The sequence below is a fragment of the Rhinatrema bivittatum genome, chromosome 5 (assembly GCF_901001135.1).
Source record: "Rhinatrema bivittatum chromosome 5, aRhiBiv1.1, whole genome shotgun sequence".
Lineage (NCBI taxonomy): Eukaryota > Metazoa > Chordata > Amphibia > Gymnophiona > Rhinatrematidae > Rhinatrema > Rhinatrema bivittatum.
This window is the reverse complement of record NC_042619.1, coordinates 377,140,403-377,158,208: the sequence shown is the minus strand read 5'-3', so window position 1 is coordinate 377,158,208 and position 17,806 is coordinate 377,140,403. Positions and strand designations below refer to the sequence as shown.

The 17,806-nt window shown below is 41.6% G+C and overlaps 1 protein-coding gene across 1 annotated transcript in view; it reads right to left on the bottom strand.

Moving 5' to 3' along the window:
- Positions 1 to 16,756, bottom strand: part of LOC115092479 (sodium/hydrogen exchanger 2-like) — a gene marked incomplete at its 3' end in the record, with an annotated part of 106,448 nt that extends 89,692 nt beyond the window's left edge. The window contains exons 1-2 of the mRNA XM_029603321.1: positions 16,188 to 16,756; positions 8,753 to 9,216 (exon numbers count right to left, since the gene is read on the bottom strand). Of these exons, the coding sequence (XP_029459181.1) occupies positions 8,753 to 9,216; positions 16,188 to 16,455 (732 nt within the window). The remainder of the gene's footprint in view (positions 1 to 8,752; positions 9,217 to 16,187) is intronic.
- Positions 16,757 to 17,806: the final 1,050 nt, after the last annotated feature.

The following is a 17,806-nucleotide window of genomic DNA, read 5'->3' as shown; positions in this document are numbered from 1 at the left end:
AGAGCCAGGAACAGGCCAGAGGTCAGGGCAGGCAGCGAACATGTGGAAACAGAGAAACAGGCTGTAGGTCAGGGCAGGCAGAGGTCAAGCAGAGTCAGGCAGGCAGGGTCAAAACCAGAAGATCAATCCGAAGGGATGAGAAGCAGGAATGCTGGAGTCAGGAATCAGGAACAGGAAGGATGCTGGAACTGGATCAGGAATCAGGAACAGGGAGCAAGGCAGGAACGCTGGATCAAGGCAGGTCTCACACTTGGTAGACTGAGCTGGACCCGTTGCTGAGGCAAAGTGCTAGTGGCAAGGCAGGATATATATACCCACCCTGTCTGAAGGCATCTTCGCGGGCCGTGGAGAACTTTCCCACGACAGGCCATTTAAATTTGCAGCAGCGGCACGCGCGCATGCCTAGGGGGGCTGGACCGTGGAGCATAGAGTGGCGGCGTGCAGGAATGCTGTTAGAGCAGGCCGTTGTAGTGGCGGTCAGCGTTGGCTGCGAGGAGCGGCGACGGAGGGGAGATGGAATGGGTTGCCTGCCTGTGGAGGTAAGGGGACCCAGTCACGGCCTTATGTGGCCGGGGATCCTAACAAGTGGAAGTCAGAACAGCCCCCCCCGTCATCTACACCTAGCGCTCCCTCCTCCACTGTAAAACAAAAAAGAATCCTCACTTCTGTCCCAGGCAATCGTGAAAATTACTGGAAATAAAGACGCAGGTCTGATACAAGCAAAGGAAATGGCAGCTCAAGCAAAGGAAATGGCAGCTCAAATTATTAGAAAAGGAATGATGAATAAAACGGAAAATGTCATAATGCCTCTGTATCGCTCCATGGTGAGACCGCACCTTGAATACTGTGTACAATTCTGGTCGCCGCATCTCAAAAAAGATATAATTGCGATGGAGAAGGTACAGAGAAGGGCTACCAAAATGATAAGGGGAATGGAACAATTCCCCTATGAGGAAAGACTAAAGAGGTTAGGACTTTTCAGCTTGGAGAAGAGACGACTGAGGGGGGATATGATAGAGGTGTTTAAAATCATGAGAGGTCTAGAACGGGTAGATGTGAATCGGTTATTTACTCTTTCGGATAGTAGAAGGACTAGGGGACACTCCATGAAGTTAGCATGGGGCACATTTAAAACTAATCGGAGAAAGTTCTTTTTTACTCAACGCACAATTAAACTCTGGAATTTGTTGCCAGAGAATGTGGTTCGTGCAGTTAGTATAGCTGTGTTTAAAAAAGGATTGGATAAGTTCTTGGAGGAGAAGTCCATTACCTGCTATTAAGTTCACTTAGAGAATAGCCACTGCCATTAGCAATGGTTACATGGAATAGACTTAGTTTTTGGGTACTTGCCAGGTTCTTATGGCCTGGATTGGCCACTGTTGGAAACAGGATGCTGGGCTTGATGGACCCTTGGTCTGACCCAGTATGGCATTTTCTTATGTTCTTATGTTCTTATGTTCTTAAATCTCTGTGACATGCTATCTCACAGAGACAATTTAGGAAATGGACACAGATCTGCTGGTCGATTGGTACCACACGACCAGCATCTGGCCAGACCTATCTAGAATGGCTCAGTGTTACCTGCCTTGTCCCTCCATGAGGAGTCTGCATAGTGAAAGAGTCTTTTCGATGACAGGGGACATCATAAGCTCTCTTTTCTCCAGGCTGTCATTACACTTGATGGGATCCTGCAGGTACGTGTGACCTGATTAGGCCATAGGATACTGAGTTTGATGGACCTTTGGTCTGACCCAGTACGACAAGTCTTATATTTTTATGTTATACAAGCTGGGTTACTCAAAATCAATCTGCATTTGCTTGGGTTTCCAGATTTGCCATGCAAATGGCAGGATGAATGAAAGGAATATGAAGGCCTTTTGCTGTGCTGTCTATCTGCCTGTTGTGTCTGCCACAGCATCAGTTGGGCCACACTCCAGCTAACACAATGCTGCTGCCTCCTAGGCCTGTGATTCCAGTACAAGGGCCACAACACACACAATGCTGAGTTCTGCTTTGTCCCCAATACCGTCAGTTGGGTCATATTTCCGCAAACACACTGCTGCTTCCTCCCAGGCCTAAGATGCAGTCCGAGAGCCAGACCACATCCAATGCTGAGTCCTGCGGTGTCCCTAATCATGCCAGTTAGGCCACACTTCTGCTAACACACTGCTGCTGTCTCACAGGCCTCAGATGCCAGTCCGAGGGCCACAACACATACAATGCTGAGCCCTGTTGTGTCCCAACACCGCCGGTTAGTCCACACTTCCACAAATATACTTCTGCTGACCCTCAGTCCTGAGATATCAGTCCAAGGGCCACATTGCACCCAGTACTGAGTCCTGCTGTATCACCAACACCATAAGTTGAGCCACACTTCTGCTAATACACTGCAGATGCCTCTCAGGCCCCAGATTCCAGTCAGAGGGTCACAACATACACAAGGCTGAGTCCTGCTGTGTCATCATCACTGCCAGTTGGGCCACACTTCCACAAACACACTGCTGCTGCTGCCTCCTGGGCCTGAAATGACAGTCCATGGGCTACACCAAATCCAATGTTGTGCCCTGCTGTCTCCCTTTCACCATCAATTGAGCCACACTCCCATTAACACACTGCTGCTGACTCCCAGGTCCAAGATGCCGGTCTGAGGGCCACAACTCACCCAATGATGAGTTCTGCTATGTCATGAACAATGCAACTTGGGCCATACTTCTTCTAACTCACTGCAGCTGCTTCCTAGGCCCGATATGCCAACCTGGGTGAATCTGCAGACCACACCAATTGCTGAGTCCTGCCGTGTCCCCAACATGGCCAGTTGGGCTACACATATCCTTCTTCCTCCAGCAATGTCTCCAAACATACCACTCAGGTCAACATGGACTGACAACTTCTGACTCCCTTGCCTTTTCCACCATCACTGGGGCCAACATGCACTGACAATGTCTGCCTGGCTTGCCCTTTATACCATCACTATGGCCAACATGCACTGACATCTTGCGCCTGCCTTGACTCTGTATACCATCACTGTGGCTAAGATGCACTTACACCTTTTGCCTGCCTTGCCCTTTTTGCCATGACTGGGCTTCACTCCTGATTCTTCCTGACATGTCTCCAACAACAACACTGGGGCTTCACTCCTCCTGCTTCCTCCTGACACATCCTCAACAACAACACTAAGGCTTCACTCCTCCTGCTTCTACATGATATGTTCCCAACAACAACACTAAGGCTTCACTCCTCCTGCTTCCACATGACACGTTCCCAACAACAACACTAAGGCTTCACTCCTCCTGCTTCTACATGACATGTTCCCAACAACAACACTAAGGCTTCACTCCTCCTGCTTCCACATGACATGTTCCCAACAACAACACTAAGGCTTCACTCCTGCTTCTACATGACATGTTCCCAACAACAACACTAAGGCTTCACTCCTCCTGTTTCCACTTGACAAGTCCCCAAAAACAACACTGGGGCATGACACTACAGGGTTCTGATAGCACATCCAGCAGCAGCCTTCCACTGCCATACACCTAACACAACCACAAGAGTTTGATACATCCTGATTCTGCCTGCCATATTCCAAGCATCACCATTGGAGCATAATTCTACTGAGTTACTCTGCTTCCTTTTCCCAAAGCACCACTGCAGCATCATGTCTCCAATATATTGGTGTATTAAATTTAAAATTGTTATGTTAGTTCCTCCCCATACTTTAAGTTCAGCCAATCATGGTTTATTAGAAGTACCACCTTATGGAAAAGTTCATTTAAATGAAGCACAGAACATGCTTATTTAGTTGTTGATTTGTCTTTGCATTTTTAAAAAGGCAGAGATGTATTATTTTGGAAACACCTTTGGTGCAGTAAAGAAATCCATGTTAAGATGTGTAGGTAGCATTTGGAGGCACATTGATCATTTTATGTATTTATTTTTGATGCTTTGATGATGTATGCAGATAATCTCTTTTAGATGGCAGTCTTTGATAGCATGTTGATCATTTTATGTATTTTATATTTTTCATTTTGTTTTTTAACATTTTAATATGGATTTTATTGTACAATGTTATTTATGATATGATTTTATGAATGTCCTGCTTATCATCTGCCTTGAACATTTGGCTATGTGTGTAATTGTGTTTTAAAAATAAATAAATAAATAAAAACACCATCAGTGTCTGACATATCCTATGTAAGCCTGTCTTGCTCCAAACATATACATAGGATATGTCAGACACTGATGGTGTTTTTATTTATTTATTTATTTTTAAAACACAATTACACACATAGCCAAATGTTCAAGGCAGATGATAAGCAGGACATTCATAAAATCATATCATAAATAACATTGTACAATAAAATCCATATTAAAATGTTAAAAAACAAAATGAAAAATATAAAATACATAAAATGATCAACATGCTATCAAAGACTGCCATCTAAAAGAGATTATCTGCATACTTCATCAAAGCATCAAAAATAAATACATAAAATGATCAATGTGCCTCCAAATGCTACCTACACATCTTAACATGGATTTCTTTACTGCACCAAAGGTGTTTCCAAAATAATACATCTCTCTGCCTTTTTAAAAATGCACTGTGGCCTGATACTTCCAGCTGTAGCATGCCATGTTCCAACCACATCCACTGAAGCCTAATGTATCCTGCATAAGCTTGCTTGCTCCAACCACAAACCCTGAGTCCTGACATTTCCAGCTTCAGCATGCCATGCTCCAACCATATCAAAACTAGGAATGTGAATCGTTTTTCTGACGGATGAAAATATGGTACGATATTTTCTCATCCGTCAGGAATCGTGGGGTCCCCGAAAGTGATAGGAAAACACCACGAAATTTTTGTGGGGTTCTCTTTTCGTTTTTGGGGTGGGTGGGAAGAAAGGGCACACAAAAACAACCCCCAAACCCACCCTGGCCCTTTAAATCTCATTATTTAGAATCTCTCACCCTCCTGACCCCCCCAAAAAACTTTTCTAAAGTACCTGGTGGTCCAGCGGGGGTCCCGGGAGCGATCTCCCACTCTTGGGCCATCGGCTGCCACTAATCAAAATGGCACCGATGGCCCTTTGCCCTTACCATGTGACAGAGGCTTATCGGTGCCATTGGCCGGCCCCTGTCACATGGTAGGAGCAATGAAGGGATAAATTTTAGATCTAATTCGCAATGGAACACAGGATTTGGGAGCGGGGTAACAATGGTGAGGCCACTTGGCAATAGTGATCATAATATGATAAAATTTGAATTATGATTGGAAGAGGGCAGTAGATGAATCTACAGCTCTAACACTAAACCTTCAAAAGGGAAACTTTGATAAAATGAGAAAAATAGTTTAAAAAACTGAAAGGTGTAACTACAAAGGTAAAGAGAGTGCAACAGGCGTAGACATTGTTAAAAAAAAATACTGTCCTAGAAGAACAGCACAGATGTATTCCACGCATTAAGAAAGATGGAAAGAAGGCAAAATGATTACTGACATGGTTAAAAGGTGAGATGAAAGAGGCTATTTTAACCAAAGAATCTTCATTCAAAAATTGGAAGAAGGATCCATCAAAAGAAGGATTAGCAAGTTTAATGTAAGACATTGATAAGACAGGCTAAGAAAGAATTTGAAAAGAAATTGACTGTGGAGGCAAAAGCTCAAAAACTTTTTTTTTTTTAAACCTTTATTTATCCATTTTAACTTGTGTAAAGAGAAGAACGCTCACAACAAATGTCACAACAGAGCAGAAAGCCTACAAGGGAGTTGGTTATACCGTTAGATGATCGAGTGGTTAAAGGGGCAGTTAGAGAAGATAAGGTCATTGCGGAAAGATTAAATAATTTCTTTTGCATCAGTGTTTACTAAAGAGGATGTTGGGAAGATACCAATTCCGGAGAAGGTTTTCATGGGTGACGATTCAGATGAACTGAACCAAATCACAGTGGTCCTAGAAGATATGGTAGGCCTGATTGACAAACTGAAGAGTAGTATATCACCTGGACTAGATGGTATACACCCCAGGGTTCTGAAAGAATTAAAAAATGAAATTTCAGACCTATTTCAATTAATTTGTAACCTGTCATTAAAATCATCCATTGTATCTGAAGATTGGAAGATGGTCAATATAACTCCAATATTTAAAAATAAATCCAGGGGTGATCCAGGAAACTATGGACCAGTGAGCCTGACTTCAGTGCTGGGAAAAATCGTGGAAACTATTATAAATAATAAAATCACAAAAAATTTAGATAGACATGGTTTGATGGGACACAATTAACATGGATTTAGCCAAGGGAAGTCTTGCCTCACAAATCTCCTGCATTTTTTAAGGGGTGAATAAACATGTGGACAAAGGCTGGTAGGAAGTGATTTGGATTTTGTGAAGGCGTTCGACAAAGTCCTGCATGAGAAGCTTCTAAGAAAACTAAAAAGTCATTGGATAGGAGGCGATGTCCTTTTGTGCATTGTAAACTGGTTAAAAGACAGGAAACAGAGAGTAGGATTAAATGGCCTGTTTTCACAGTGGAAAAAGGTAAACAGTGGAGTGCCTCAGGGATCTATACTTGGACCGGTGCTTTTCAATATATTTATAAATGATCTGGAAAGGGATATGACGAGTGACGTGATCAAACTTGCGGATGACACAAAATTATGCAGAATAGTTAAATCTCAAGCAGATTATGATAAATTGCAGATGAAATTTAAATTGCAGATGAAATTTAACATGGACAAGTGCAAAGTGATGCATATAGGGAAAAATAACCATTGCTGTATTTATATAGGGCCTCATTTTCTATAGTATCGCAGGTTTGCGATACTTTAGGGAATCAGGGGCAGGGGGCCGAAACGGGGGGGCGGGCCTGTGCTAGCCGGCAGCGATCGCACCGTTGCGGTGCGATCACTGCTGGTTTCACATCCAAAAGCGCCACCATAGAAGGTGTAGCTATTGGGCGTGAACTCGGACACGAAAGGGCCTTACCTTTTCGTCGTCCGTGGTTTCGCGGAGTCATCCCCGGTGACGCCCCGACTCCTCTTCTTCCAGGGCTGACTCCGCCCCCATTTTGGTATCGCGTGCGATCCAGATGGAAAATGAGGCTCATAATGCTAGTTCTATCTTAGGAGTTATCACTCAGGAAAGAGATCTAGGCAGGAGAACAGTCATAGTCACTTTTGTTACAAATTACACCACTCACTGCCTGCTTGTTGACTATGAAACTAAGTGAGTTTGTGGGAAAAGAGTAGCACATCATTATACATATACACTGTACATTATCTCTTTTTCCACAAGTCATAGAGATGAAAGTCAGAAAAGGTTGCTGTTGTATCTGGTCAGAGTTATTGCAGCACTGTACCACTGCTGTGAAATACAGATCTCTCTACCTTTTGAATGAGACTGTAGCTCTGTAACAGAACAGTGATTAAATTGTAGTGTCTCCTCTCTTCAGCTAACACTTTGACAACAGGTAACAGCCCAGCCCACCTGTAAGTTCCTCCTTCTTTCCCAAATATTTTTTGGGCTTTGAGAAAGAATTTCAGAATTACAACCTCTCTGTCTGAAATCCAACAGAGAAATGAGGGAGCAAAATAGTGATTGCATAACATTACAGTTTACTTAGAATTTCAGGTTTAAAAAAAAAGAGAGAAAATCACATTGAGATAGGTCGGTTGAAAAAGGGCTTCAGTTTGATTAGTCCTCCTGGCCGCTTCCCACTGCAGCTCCATTCTATCTGGCTTGAAGATTGTATTATTTATTTAGTAATTTGAATATGTGCATCTTGCACAACAGCTAAAATATATATTTTTTTTTTGCCAAGCTTTTTAATGCATTACTTCATCCATCCTATGACTCTCTCTCCTGCCCCCACAATCAACCAGCCAAATCCCAATCACTTCTGTACCCTACCTGAAAAGAAAAAAAGTATAGCTTGCTTGCTCCATATACTTTATTGTGTCTAAAAATGAATCAATTGAAATTCTTTGCTAATTTACTTAGGCGCCATCCATTCATTTTGGAAACAATAAATTGGACCAAAAATGAACTCATTTATATAGTTTTATCTAATCCTTTCAAATGAGTGCACATCCCTACTGGCTAATGCTTTTTCACACTGTATTGCAAACTTTATATTATTAGATAAATCTGATGATTCTGTTTGGTGCACTTGAGCATCTACTCCCTATTACGTACAACCTTCTTGGATTTCTGTATCTAAATGCATGACTCTAAAATTATTTGCAAAGAATCTCAACAGCCAAGCACTTTGACCATGCCTCAGATCAGTCCCCATTTTGCAGATCTTAGGATCACTTTCAAAAATTCAAGCATTACTTAGTATTGTCTCTGCAATTTCACTTGTGAAAATATTGACCAGAACCTGCATCAGGTCCAATCTCTGAGGAACTCCGTTGATACTTTTGATTTACCACTGGCCTCTGTTGTGTACAATTCAGTTTCTAACCTAGTCAACCCCTTTTGGATTCACCCCAAGGCTGCTTAATTTATTTATGAACCTCCTATGTGGAAGACTATGAAAAGCTTTATTACAATGCAACAATACCACATCCGGTGCTCATTCCTGATCTCATTCTTTGGTGACTCGAAGAAATTGGTGACATTTGTTTGACATAATCTCCCTGGAAAACATGCTGCTCTGGGATCCTGAAATGATACCAGCCTTTCCTTTAGTAGTATTTAAAAGGACATTTTGGCACCTATAGGTGATCAATTGTGAGCAACCCCAAAAAATGACTCACCACAGTTACAGCATCATTTAGTAGAGACTCTCCAAATACCAGGATGTAAAGCTGCTCGTTGACATGGATGTTTTCAAAAACTGCTAGCACCGCCACAGGATCCACCGCTGAAATCAGGCTGCCAAACAGCAAATTCTGCAGCAAAGTGATATCTGTCAAGCCAAAGACTTCAATCTGGCAGATTGCAAAAAGGGAAATCCCAATGCCAAAGGAATTCCAAAGAGTTCCCACCACCGCGTACAAAAGTATCGTGCCAAAGTTGTCAAAGAACAAGCGGGAGGGCAGAAAGTAGCCGGCATCCAACACAATTGGTGGAAGGAGGTATAAGAAAAAGGTGGGCGATTTCATTGCGGGCGGGGCCTTCTCCTCAGCTCCAAAGATGATGCCTCCCACTAGTAATCCAACCAAAGTCAGGACACAGCTCTCTGGCACGATTGAGGGCAACTTGTGGTAAAGATGGAAGGCTGTAGGAGAGAAGATACCAGAAAAGATCACGATTAATCAACATTTCTCATCACTATTGATTTTTATCAATATACGATCTCAATATGATATACTTAATACATGTTTCTACCAGTATACATCAATATCCATCTACATCTACAGTAAATACAGAGACAGATATACCAGCAGTACTTATAACTTTCATGATAGCTATTAGATAAATAACTGTTAACAGGTAATAGGTTTCTATTTTAGGGAGACTAGCAAGGGGTTTCTGTTGCTTCTGGGTAGTCAGAGGCAGGTTTACATTATTACAGGACAGGCAGAAACAGTCATTCCTATTATCAAGAACACCTCGCATGTATGCCTTATTTTCTTTCACAGTAGGTGGCTTAAAATGGAGGGTGAGGATTTTATTTTATTCATTTAAGAGTAAATTTTCCAAAAATTCTAGCCTTCTAACTTTGGGGAAAATGTAATCAAATCTAAGCCGTTAAACACAGCTGCCTCTTTTATTCACTAGGCAGCTCTATTTTGGCAATCAGAATGTGGGCGTGCCTGGGGTAATGGGGGGAAACTTAGCCAGCTAGCACAAAATTTTCAGCACTTGCTAGCTAACTGTAGCCAGTTATGTTTGTACATGTGGACTAGCAAACGTAAATCTAGATGGCTATAATGTAGCTAGCTAGATTTAGGTGAATTTTCACTCTCAGCTTACCCAACTGGGTTGTAGTGGCATCTCTAGACAGAAGTATTTGGGGAGGGTTACCAGGGGGGACAAGCTAGATAGGGAAGGGGAGAAGCCAAACTGACAATTCTATACATCACACCCACCCATAAAGCGCAGCCTTTAAACTGGCTAAAAAAGACACTGTAAGAGTCAGTCCAAATGGCCTTCTATGCATAAAGAAACCACTGTCCATTTTCAACCACCTAGTAAAAGTATAATAAAAAATTTTTGATAACATCATATAACCAAGTCTTTTATTTGAGAATGAAATCTGGATATAGGATGGGGCAAAAAATTAATATAAATCCTGAAGTCCGGTTTTACAATACATACTCTACATTCACCAAAGTTCCCTCAACAATAGATTAAGAGCAGAGCCAGGACGTTTGCTTTTACAAATCACCATACAAAAAATGTATTCAAATTCTAGTGTCACTTCAGTAACAGCCATACAAATTCACATCACAAAGTATCTGGCAGTGCAGGAACACATAAGCCTACATAGCAGTCACTCAGAGCCAATGTAGAAAACCTGCCATACCAAACTATCACTAACTCCCAGGACAACCCTGCCTATAAAAAGGAAGCACTGCAAATATTGCACCAGGCCCTAGAACACCAATATACCCTCCTATTGGAAAAACAGAACAAGGCAGACTACTATAGTTCCCTACACAGGCACTACGTGTGACTAGCAGAATCCTTTACCTCAGTCACACAAGCAGATTAACTACTGATCCTTATCTAAAACAACATAAGGAATCATTAAGTAGAAACAGAAACAAGCAGCCAAAAACTGAAATTGAAACAGTGAAAAGCCAGACTCTGTGAGCAGTGCAATACTGGAAAAAGAGAAAAAGAAATGCATTTCCTCCTATATTGAGCAATATTCAAAGATGTAAGAAATCACATTCCCAAAGTTGACACTGCAACCACTAACAAAAAAATACTTCTACCTCTGTTGTCTGGGAATTTTATTTTCTTAATTGGGGTAGTCCTGTTCTTTTTTTCCCAGGATCTCCTTTTGATTTACCATTTCTACTCTTCTGCCTTCTTCTCTTCCTTCCCACCATCTGTCTCTGATATTGATCTCCTCCTCTCATTTTTCTCCATCTGTCTCTTTTCTGCCTCTCATAGCTTCATTTCACCTCTCCTTCTCCCCTGTTCTCTCCCTACAGTCCTCTGTCTTTTCACATATCACATATCAACCAGCTTTCCCTTTCCCACTCTCATCCCTCCCATCTCTCACTCATTCCCAAGCCTCCTATTTCCCCATCTTTCACCCAGTCCACCATTTCTGCCCTCTTTACAGCTCAGTTACCTTCCTCCATCTCTTATCCCTCAAAAGCCTCAGCTCCTTCCCTGTCACTCATCCCCTTTCTGGTCACGAGCCCTTTTCTTCTGTCTCTTACTCCCTACCCAGGTTCCCATTCCCACTTTCACCTCCTTCTCTGCTCCCCTATTTCCACTCTGTCTCAAATTCTTCACATCCCTGACCATTTTTTCGATAACTCTCTACAGCCCCCTATTTGTATTACCTCTCAACCGTTCCCCAGTCCATCCAGGTTCTTCACATCATCACCCCTCACCACCTGCCTGCACCCTTACACCGCTCAACACATCTAATACATGCCCTACATATATCCTCACCCAATCATCTAGCTCCCACTGTTTTACTAGTCCCCGAGTCCCTACTCAATCTCTCAGTCCCAACTTACTCCCATCTCTGAGCCCCCATTTGGTCCTGAATCCCAATTTGATCCCCACATTCACACTTTGATCCTCAAATCTCTGCCCAATCTCTCAATCTGTGTTCTTCCCAACCCAATCGCTGATTCCCTGCTCCCCTTGAGAGGAAGAGCCTCTTTAGGGCCCCACTCCCCCTGGGGGGGGGAGGGGTCCTCAGGCATACAAGCCCACAGGCTGGCTACTATAGGCTTCTCTATCTTGGAGGTCCCATCCTAAACCACCCTCTTTCAGAAAGAACAGGAACAAAGGGAAAGTTATCGCCAAATCCTTCCCATTTTCATTAAACCTCCTAGTCAATCCTTTTCCACCAATCACACATCCTGGGATCTTAAGGGGATATCCACCATCTCTTAAAACAAACCACATTAACATATCATGTTACAATGCTCACATCTCTAAAAATGCCATCCGGTAGCCATTTGCTATTACTAAATGTACCAACATTCATACATTTCCTAAGGTCAATCATGATAAATCTTGAATTTTCCCCACCCAGAATATCTTTTGCCACTAGAACCCAAAAAGAGGGTCAAATTTGGGTGTCTCCCCCATATATGTGAGTATAATGCAAGGGTGGACAACTCTGGTCCTCAAGAGCCAAAAACAGGTTTGGTTTTCAGGATATCCACAATGAATTGCATAAGATACGGTTACATGCATCCTGAAAGCCAGGCCAGTTTCTGGCTTTTGAGGACCGGAGCTGGTCACCCTTGATGTACAGTGTGATAGGGAAGATTGAAGCTGCTGAATTGTGGCATTCAAAGATGTGTTCTGATGGGAATGTTCTTTCTTGATGGGCAATATGTAGCTGGCTGCTAACGGAGGGAAGACATGAAAAATTATGTGATGTTCATAAAACAAACTTCCATTTGTTTATTTCTTTTTAGACTGTACCATGCATATGACACTTCCTAAACTCTGATAGAATATTATTTGTTACTGCCTTATAAGAATTGTTTTTATGACCAGAAAAGAAAGTTGTGTATTTTTTCTTTTTTTATCCTGTTTACTCATAGAACCCTATAAAGTAGGTCCATGTAAGTATATTTGAGCACATTTAAATGAGATAATTTGGTGACTGTAGTAGGGGTAAGTGTTTTGGCATCTTTTCCTTAGTTTAAACTGACAACATGATAGAATCATACTCATTGCATCTCCTCAGCTCAGCTCTGTGTATTGGATGACTTCAGGAAAGTGACTCTACACATCTGATGAGGGTTAATGAGATTCTACCCTTAACAGAAGGCAAGGGTGGAAACCTGCACAGAGTGGCAGTTATTACCCTAAAAAAAAAAAGCTTGCTAGGCAGACTGGATGAACTATTTAGTCTTTTTATACCGTTATTTACTACCTAATAATATATTACAACTTTTGGAGTTGAGGCCAATCAAAAAAGGACTATAAAGGATGCTTATTTGTTTATTTATTTGAATAAATTAATCACCAGTCTGGTACTTTGAATGATATATGGTAAACTATTCATATAAAATATAAAAAAAACATGAAAAATGAATAGAATACAAAACAATTATTAAAACATAGGCTATAAACAAGGAAAACATTTAAAAAAATGACCATAAATAAAAAAAAATTGTGAGGGATTGGTCCTAAAACTCCTCCTTAACCTGTGCAGGACAAGGCATCTAGCTTCATCCACCTTAAATCCTGCAGGGAGAGAAAGCTCTGTGGGTGGGACCAGGGGGTTAAGAATGTGATTTCAGCTGGGATCAGTAGGCCCCGTGCCTCCAGGAGTAGGAGCTCCGGAACCCTCTCTGGAAGAAGGTATTGTAAATTACATTGCTACGAAGGTAAGCAGTTTACCGATGTTTGTGTTTGAATATGATAATAAAATTTAAGTTGAATGAAGAAAGGCTGGAGAAAGCGTGGTTCCTGTCTCCAGCCTGTGAAGATTTCATCAGCTATCCCACAATAATATTTACAAAACTTTTGTTAGGTATGTGGGGTCTCGGAGACAATTTTTAAAATATCAGCTCTGATTAGTTTTGTTCACCAAACTAGGCAAATATTTTGCTACCAGTAGGTCATCTTCCCAAAAGTCATATGTAAAACTTTAATTTAAAATTTTTTATTTTTGGTTTTATCTTCTTTTGTTCCTCGAGTGCTCATTTTAGTAGTAAATGTTTTTATTGAGTTTTTCGGCATAGAAAGACATCCAAATACAATGGTCTGGGGGAGCTGGAAGTCTGAACCCCCACCAGACAAAACACAAAATCAGAGCCAAGAAAGAATCCAATCTGAACTCCCACCCAACCCACCTCCCCATCCCCCCCCCTTCGCAGAGCAACAAGTCCTTCGTACAGTCTAGACATACAATCAATCCAGTTATTAAACAAGTGGGGCAGCCAGCATTCTCAGGTATCGAGTATCAGGCTGCGGGAGCGATGAGGCAAGGCTTTTAAATAGGGATCCCAGATTTCCAGAAACCTTCGACGTAGCTGAGGTGATGCTCGAGAACACAGATCATCCATGCACATCATATGGTGAAGGTGATTACGCCAAGTTCAAAAGATTGTCTGCATTCTGCCAGTGTAACAAAATTACTTTCTTTCCAACCAAACAAGCCTTCAAGAAAAATAGGCGAGGGCCCCTTTTCAGCGAAAGGCCAGGACTGGAGTCAAAGAGAAAACCTAAGGGGGTTATAGGGAAATAAATCTTCAGTAATGCCATAAGGTAAGTGGCAATGCGACCCCAAAACCGTCGGATTGGAGGACATGCCGAAAAAGAGTGGGACAGGGTTCCAATCACCCTATGGCATTTAGTACAAAGGGCCAACACAGAGAGATATGCACAGCATGCAATCTGAGCAGATACATAGGCACGCTGCAAAAATTTGAGCTGCATTTCACAATAATACATGTTTACTTTGAGTTGGGACACTCGTCGCAAACAGGATCGGATAATTGGTACTGTAAGCATAAACACCCCATCTCTATTCAACTGATCTACTAAAATAGCATATGGCTCCTGCCTGACTAGATGGCGAAGCCGTTTATAATGTTGAGATAGAGTAGGGGACTGTGGGTGGTCGAACATAAATAACTTGTCTAGAGATTGAAAGACCTCGGAGGATCGAGAGGCCACTGGCAAAGACTGGATGAAATGCTGGACCTGTAAATAACAGATGTGATTAGTTTCCAGGCCATATTGGGGGTCTCAATTCTGACCATGACAACATATGCCCCTCACTATCCAGCAGGTGGCCTAAGTATTTGACGGCAGCATATCTCCACTGATGAAACCCGGTGGTTTGGGAACTCGGGCTGAAATCACCATTTCCTTGAATGGGCAGCAAGTAGGCACACAAGTGAGGTATCTTCAATAACTTGGTCACTGCGCGCCAAGCTTGACGGAGGGGTCAGATAGAGGGAGAGTGGACAAGAAACGGGGCAAGGGTGGTGGATGGAGCCTGCAAAACATATGTTAAGGATAGTGGAGCCACTATGGCTTGTTCAGTCTGGCCTTGTACATAATGGGACCTCTCCACTACCCAGTCCCGGAGGATGCGAAGGTTCCCCGCCAAATTATACAGTCTTAACTCAGGGACACCCAGTCCTCCCTCTCCCCACCGCTCTCGAAGCCTCACCTGTGAGATCTGGGGCTTACCGGTGTTCCAAAGAAAACACCGCAATGCCTTGTCCAACTTTTGCAGGTCTGTACGACGAAGCCAAAGCGGTAGATGCTGGAGCAGGTATAACCATTTAGGCAGTAACATCATCTTATATAAGTTTACCCTGCCACTAAGTGAAGTTTTCGCCAACTACAGAGCATCTCTATGGAGCGTTGGAGAAGGGGGGTGACGTTTATCGCATATAATTGAGAAGGCATGTTAGAGATATAAACCCCTAGGTAGCAAAAGGATCCATCCTCCCACTGTAGTGGGAAGGGTTCGGGGGCTCATTTTACTCTTGCTCTGTATGTGTGCAGTTTATTTTTTGTAGAGTTAGTTAAAAGTTGTTATATAATATGTGTAACTGAAGTGAGATCATTTAAGACATGTTCCTGTAGTCTCAATAAGTACACAAGACATTTAAACCTGTTTCTGGCATTAGTTTTTAAATTTTCCTTTTTTCATGTGTGTCTTTTGCAATTGACAAAATAATTGACTGATAGGATAACCCATTTAATAAAGTGAAATAGTTTTAAAGCATATCATTTTCAAACTATAATAATACTATCTGATCTTTTAAGTCAATTGTTAGCTTTTAATCTTTTTAAAATATGCTCAATTTTTTTTTTAAACAAGGAATATCTCAAACAAAAGTGCTTTATTCTAAACCTTTTATCAGGCTACCTTATTCTCTTGCCAATTTATAGAAAAGGTCACCAATACCTTTGTTGAGATGACCTTAAATGCCCAAACTCACATTTCCATGGAAACTTGCAGCTTGCATATTTTAGCCTAATCTTTAGTCAGTTTATTGTACATATATCACTTTCTTAACTAATCATACTATTACAATACAATGTTCCTTAAGAAGCCATGCTACTCACCTATTTTAGCTACGGAGGCCAACATTATCCAAAGGGTAATCTCAAAAGGAATCTGCACATAAGAGTAATCTATGGTGAAAAGGTGCACCCCTTCTTCCCCGGGTAGCACGTCAGTTACATTTGTTGGAGGGCTAGAAGTTGCCCAGATCTCGGAAATATTGAATGAGTTTTCCAGAGCAAAAGCTGTAGGCTCCAGGAATATCCACCAGGCAATCAGAACCCTCAATAATATGGAATGACTTTTCTTGGAAAAATGAAAGGAACTCATTATTTTTTTTTTATCTCTCGCTCTAGCCAGGGTTGTTTCTTATGTCTCCTTGTTGGTCTTTCAACTTAATTGATGGTAGCCTTCAAACTATCGCCTTTCCAAATAGGGTTTAAGTGTTTTTGACTGCTATTTTCAAAAAAGCTGAATCCTCTTAGGCATCCTCCACTTGTTCACTGCTTCTTCTGTCACCACCATGTCTGCATAGCTAAGCTGTTGTCATCTTTAATGAGGGACGACTGCATGCCACTTTTAAACTTTCAGTAACAGCTCCTGATCTTTTCTCGGTCACTCTCTTTCCTCAAGAAAGTCACAAAGGGAAATGGAAAAAGCAGATCGAGTAGCCTGATAAGATGCTCCTAAAATGCACCACCTGGCTCTCCCTCCCATTTTCTTTCCTTCCAATCAGATTAATCAGACATGACTCGGCTATTGCGATCATTTTCTGCCTCAGGCTCTCCACGGGAGCATAAGATAAATACAGAACCAGTAATTAAGATATCTTCCTATTATTTTAAACACCTACAACTTTCCTTCAGTCTTTTAACCAAAATAATGGGCACTCAACTTGTTGGTTTGCTTTGTGTTTGGAAATGTGCTCGACTCTGCGTGTTTTAAGGAAAGCTTGGGGAGCACCAGTAAAATTATCGCTAGATGTTATAATGTCGTGAAGAGCTTCTGAGGGTTTGTATGCAGAAGCAGAACAGATTTAATTACACTAAGAAGCGTACTGAGCAAGGCCAGTTATACTGGTTAGGTATAGTTCTACAATTGAAATGCTAAGGAGTTAACCACAACTAATGCAGAAGATTAAATGCAATTAAATATCATAAAAAAAGGGAAACTTTGGAGTAACCTCAGAATGAGACCAATGAATAATTAAATCTGTCTGTCATATTTATGGAAATTTAAATATGAAGATTCATATATAAGGGTCATAATCCCTGGGAATATGACTGATAATAAAAAGTTAGACTAATTTGCCCCCAAACGTGATCATTGACCTGCTACATAAGTGAGAGGTTAAAAAAAAACAACCCTCTCCTTGATGAGAGCCCATTCATACCATGCTCCTAACACACAAAACAAGATGTTTCATTCAGATAGCTGCTTGGAAACATATCTCAATAAAAACTATTCCTTCTGCTCTGAGTTACCCTGCTATGCATTCTTTCTGTAAGGTGATATTCAGGAAAATACAAATATCTCACTATTTACCCTCTGGCAGCCAAAACAAATTTAGAAGACTTGAGCTCATTAGGATTTAACAGTTCAAATATGTATGTTATTATTCTTGTCATAAAAAGTATTTATTCAGGGGATATTCAAAGCTTTAAAAATAGTTGAAGCATGT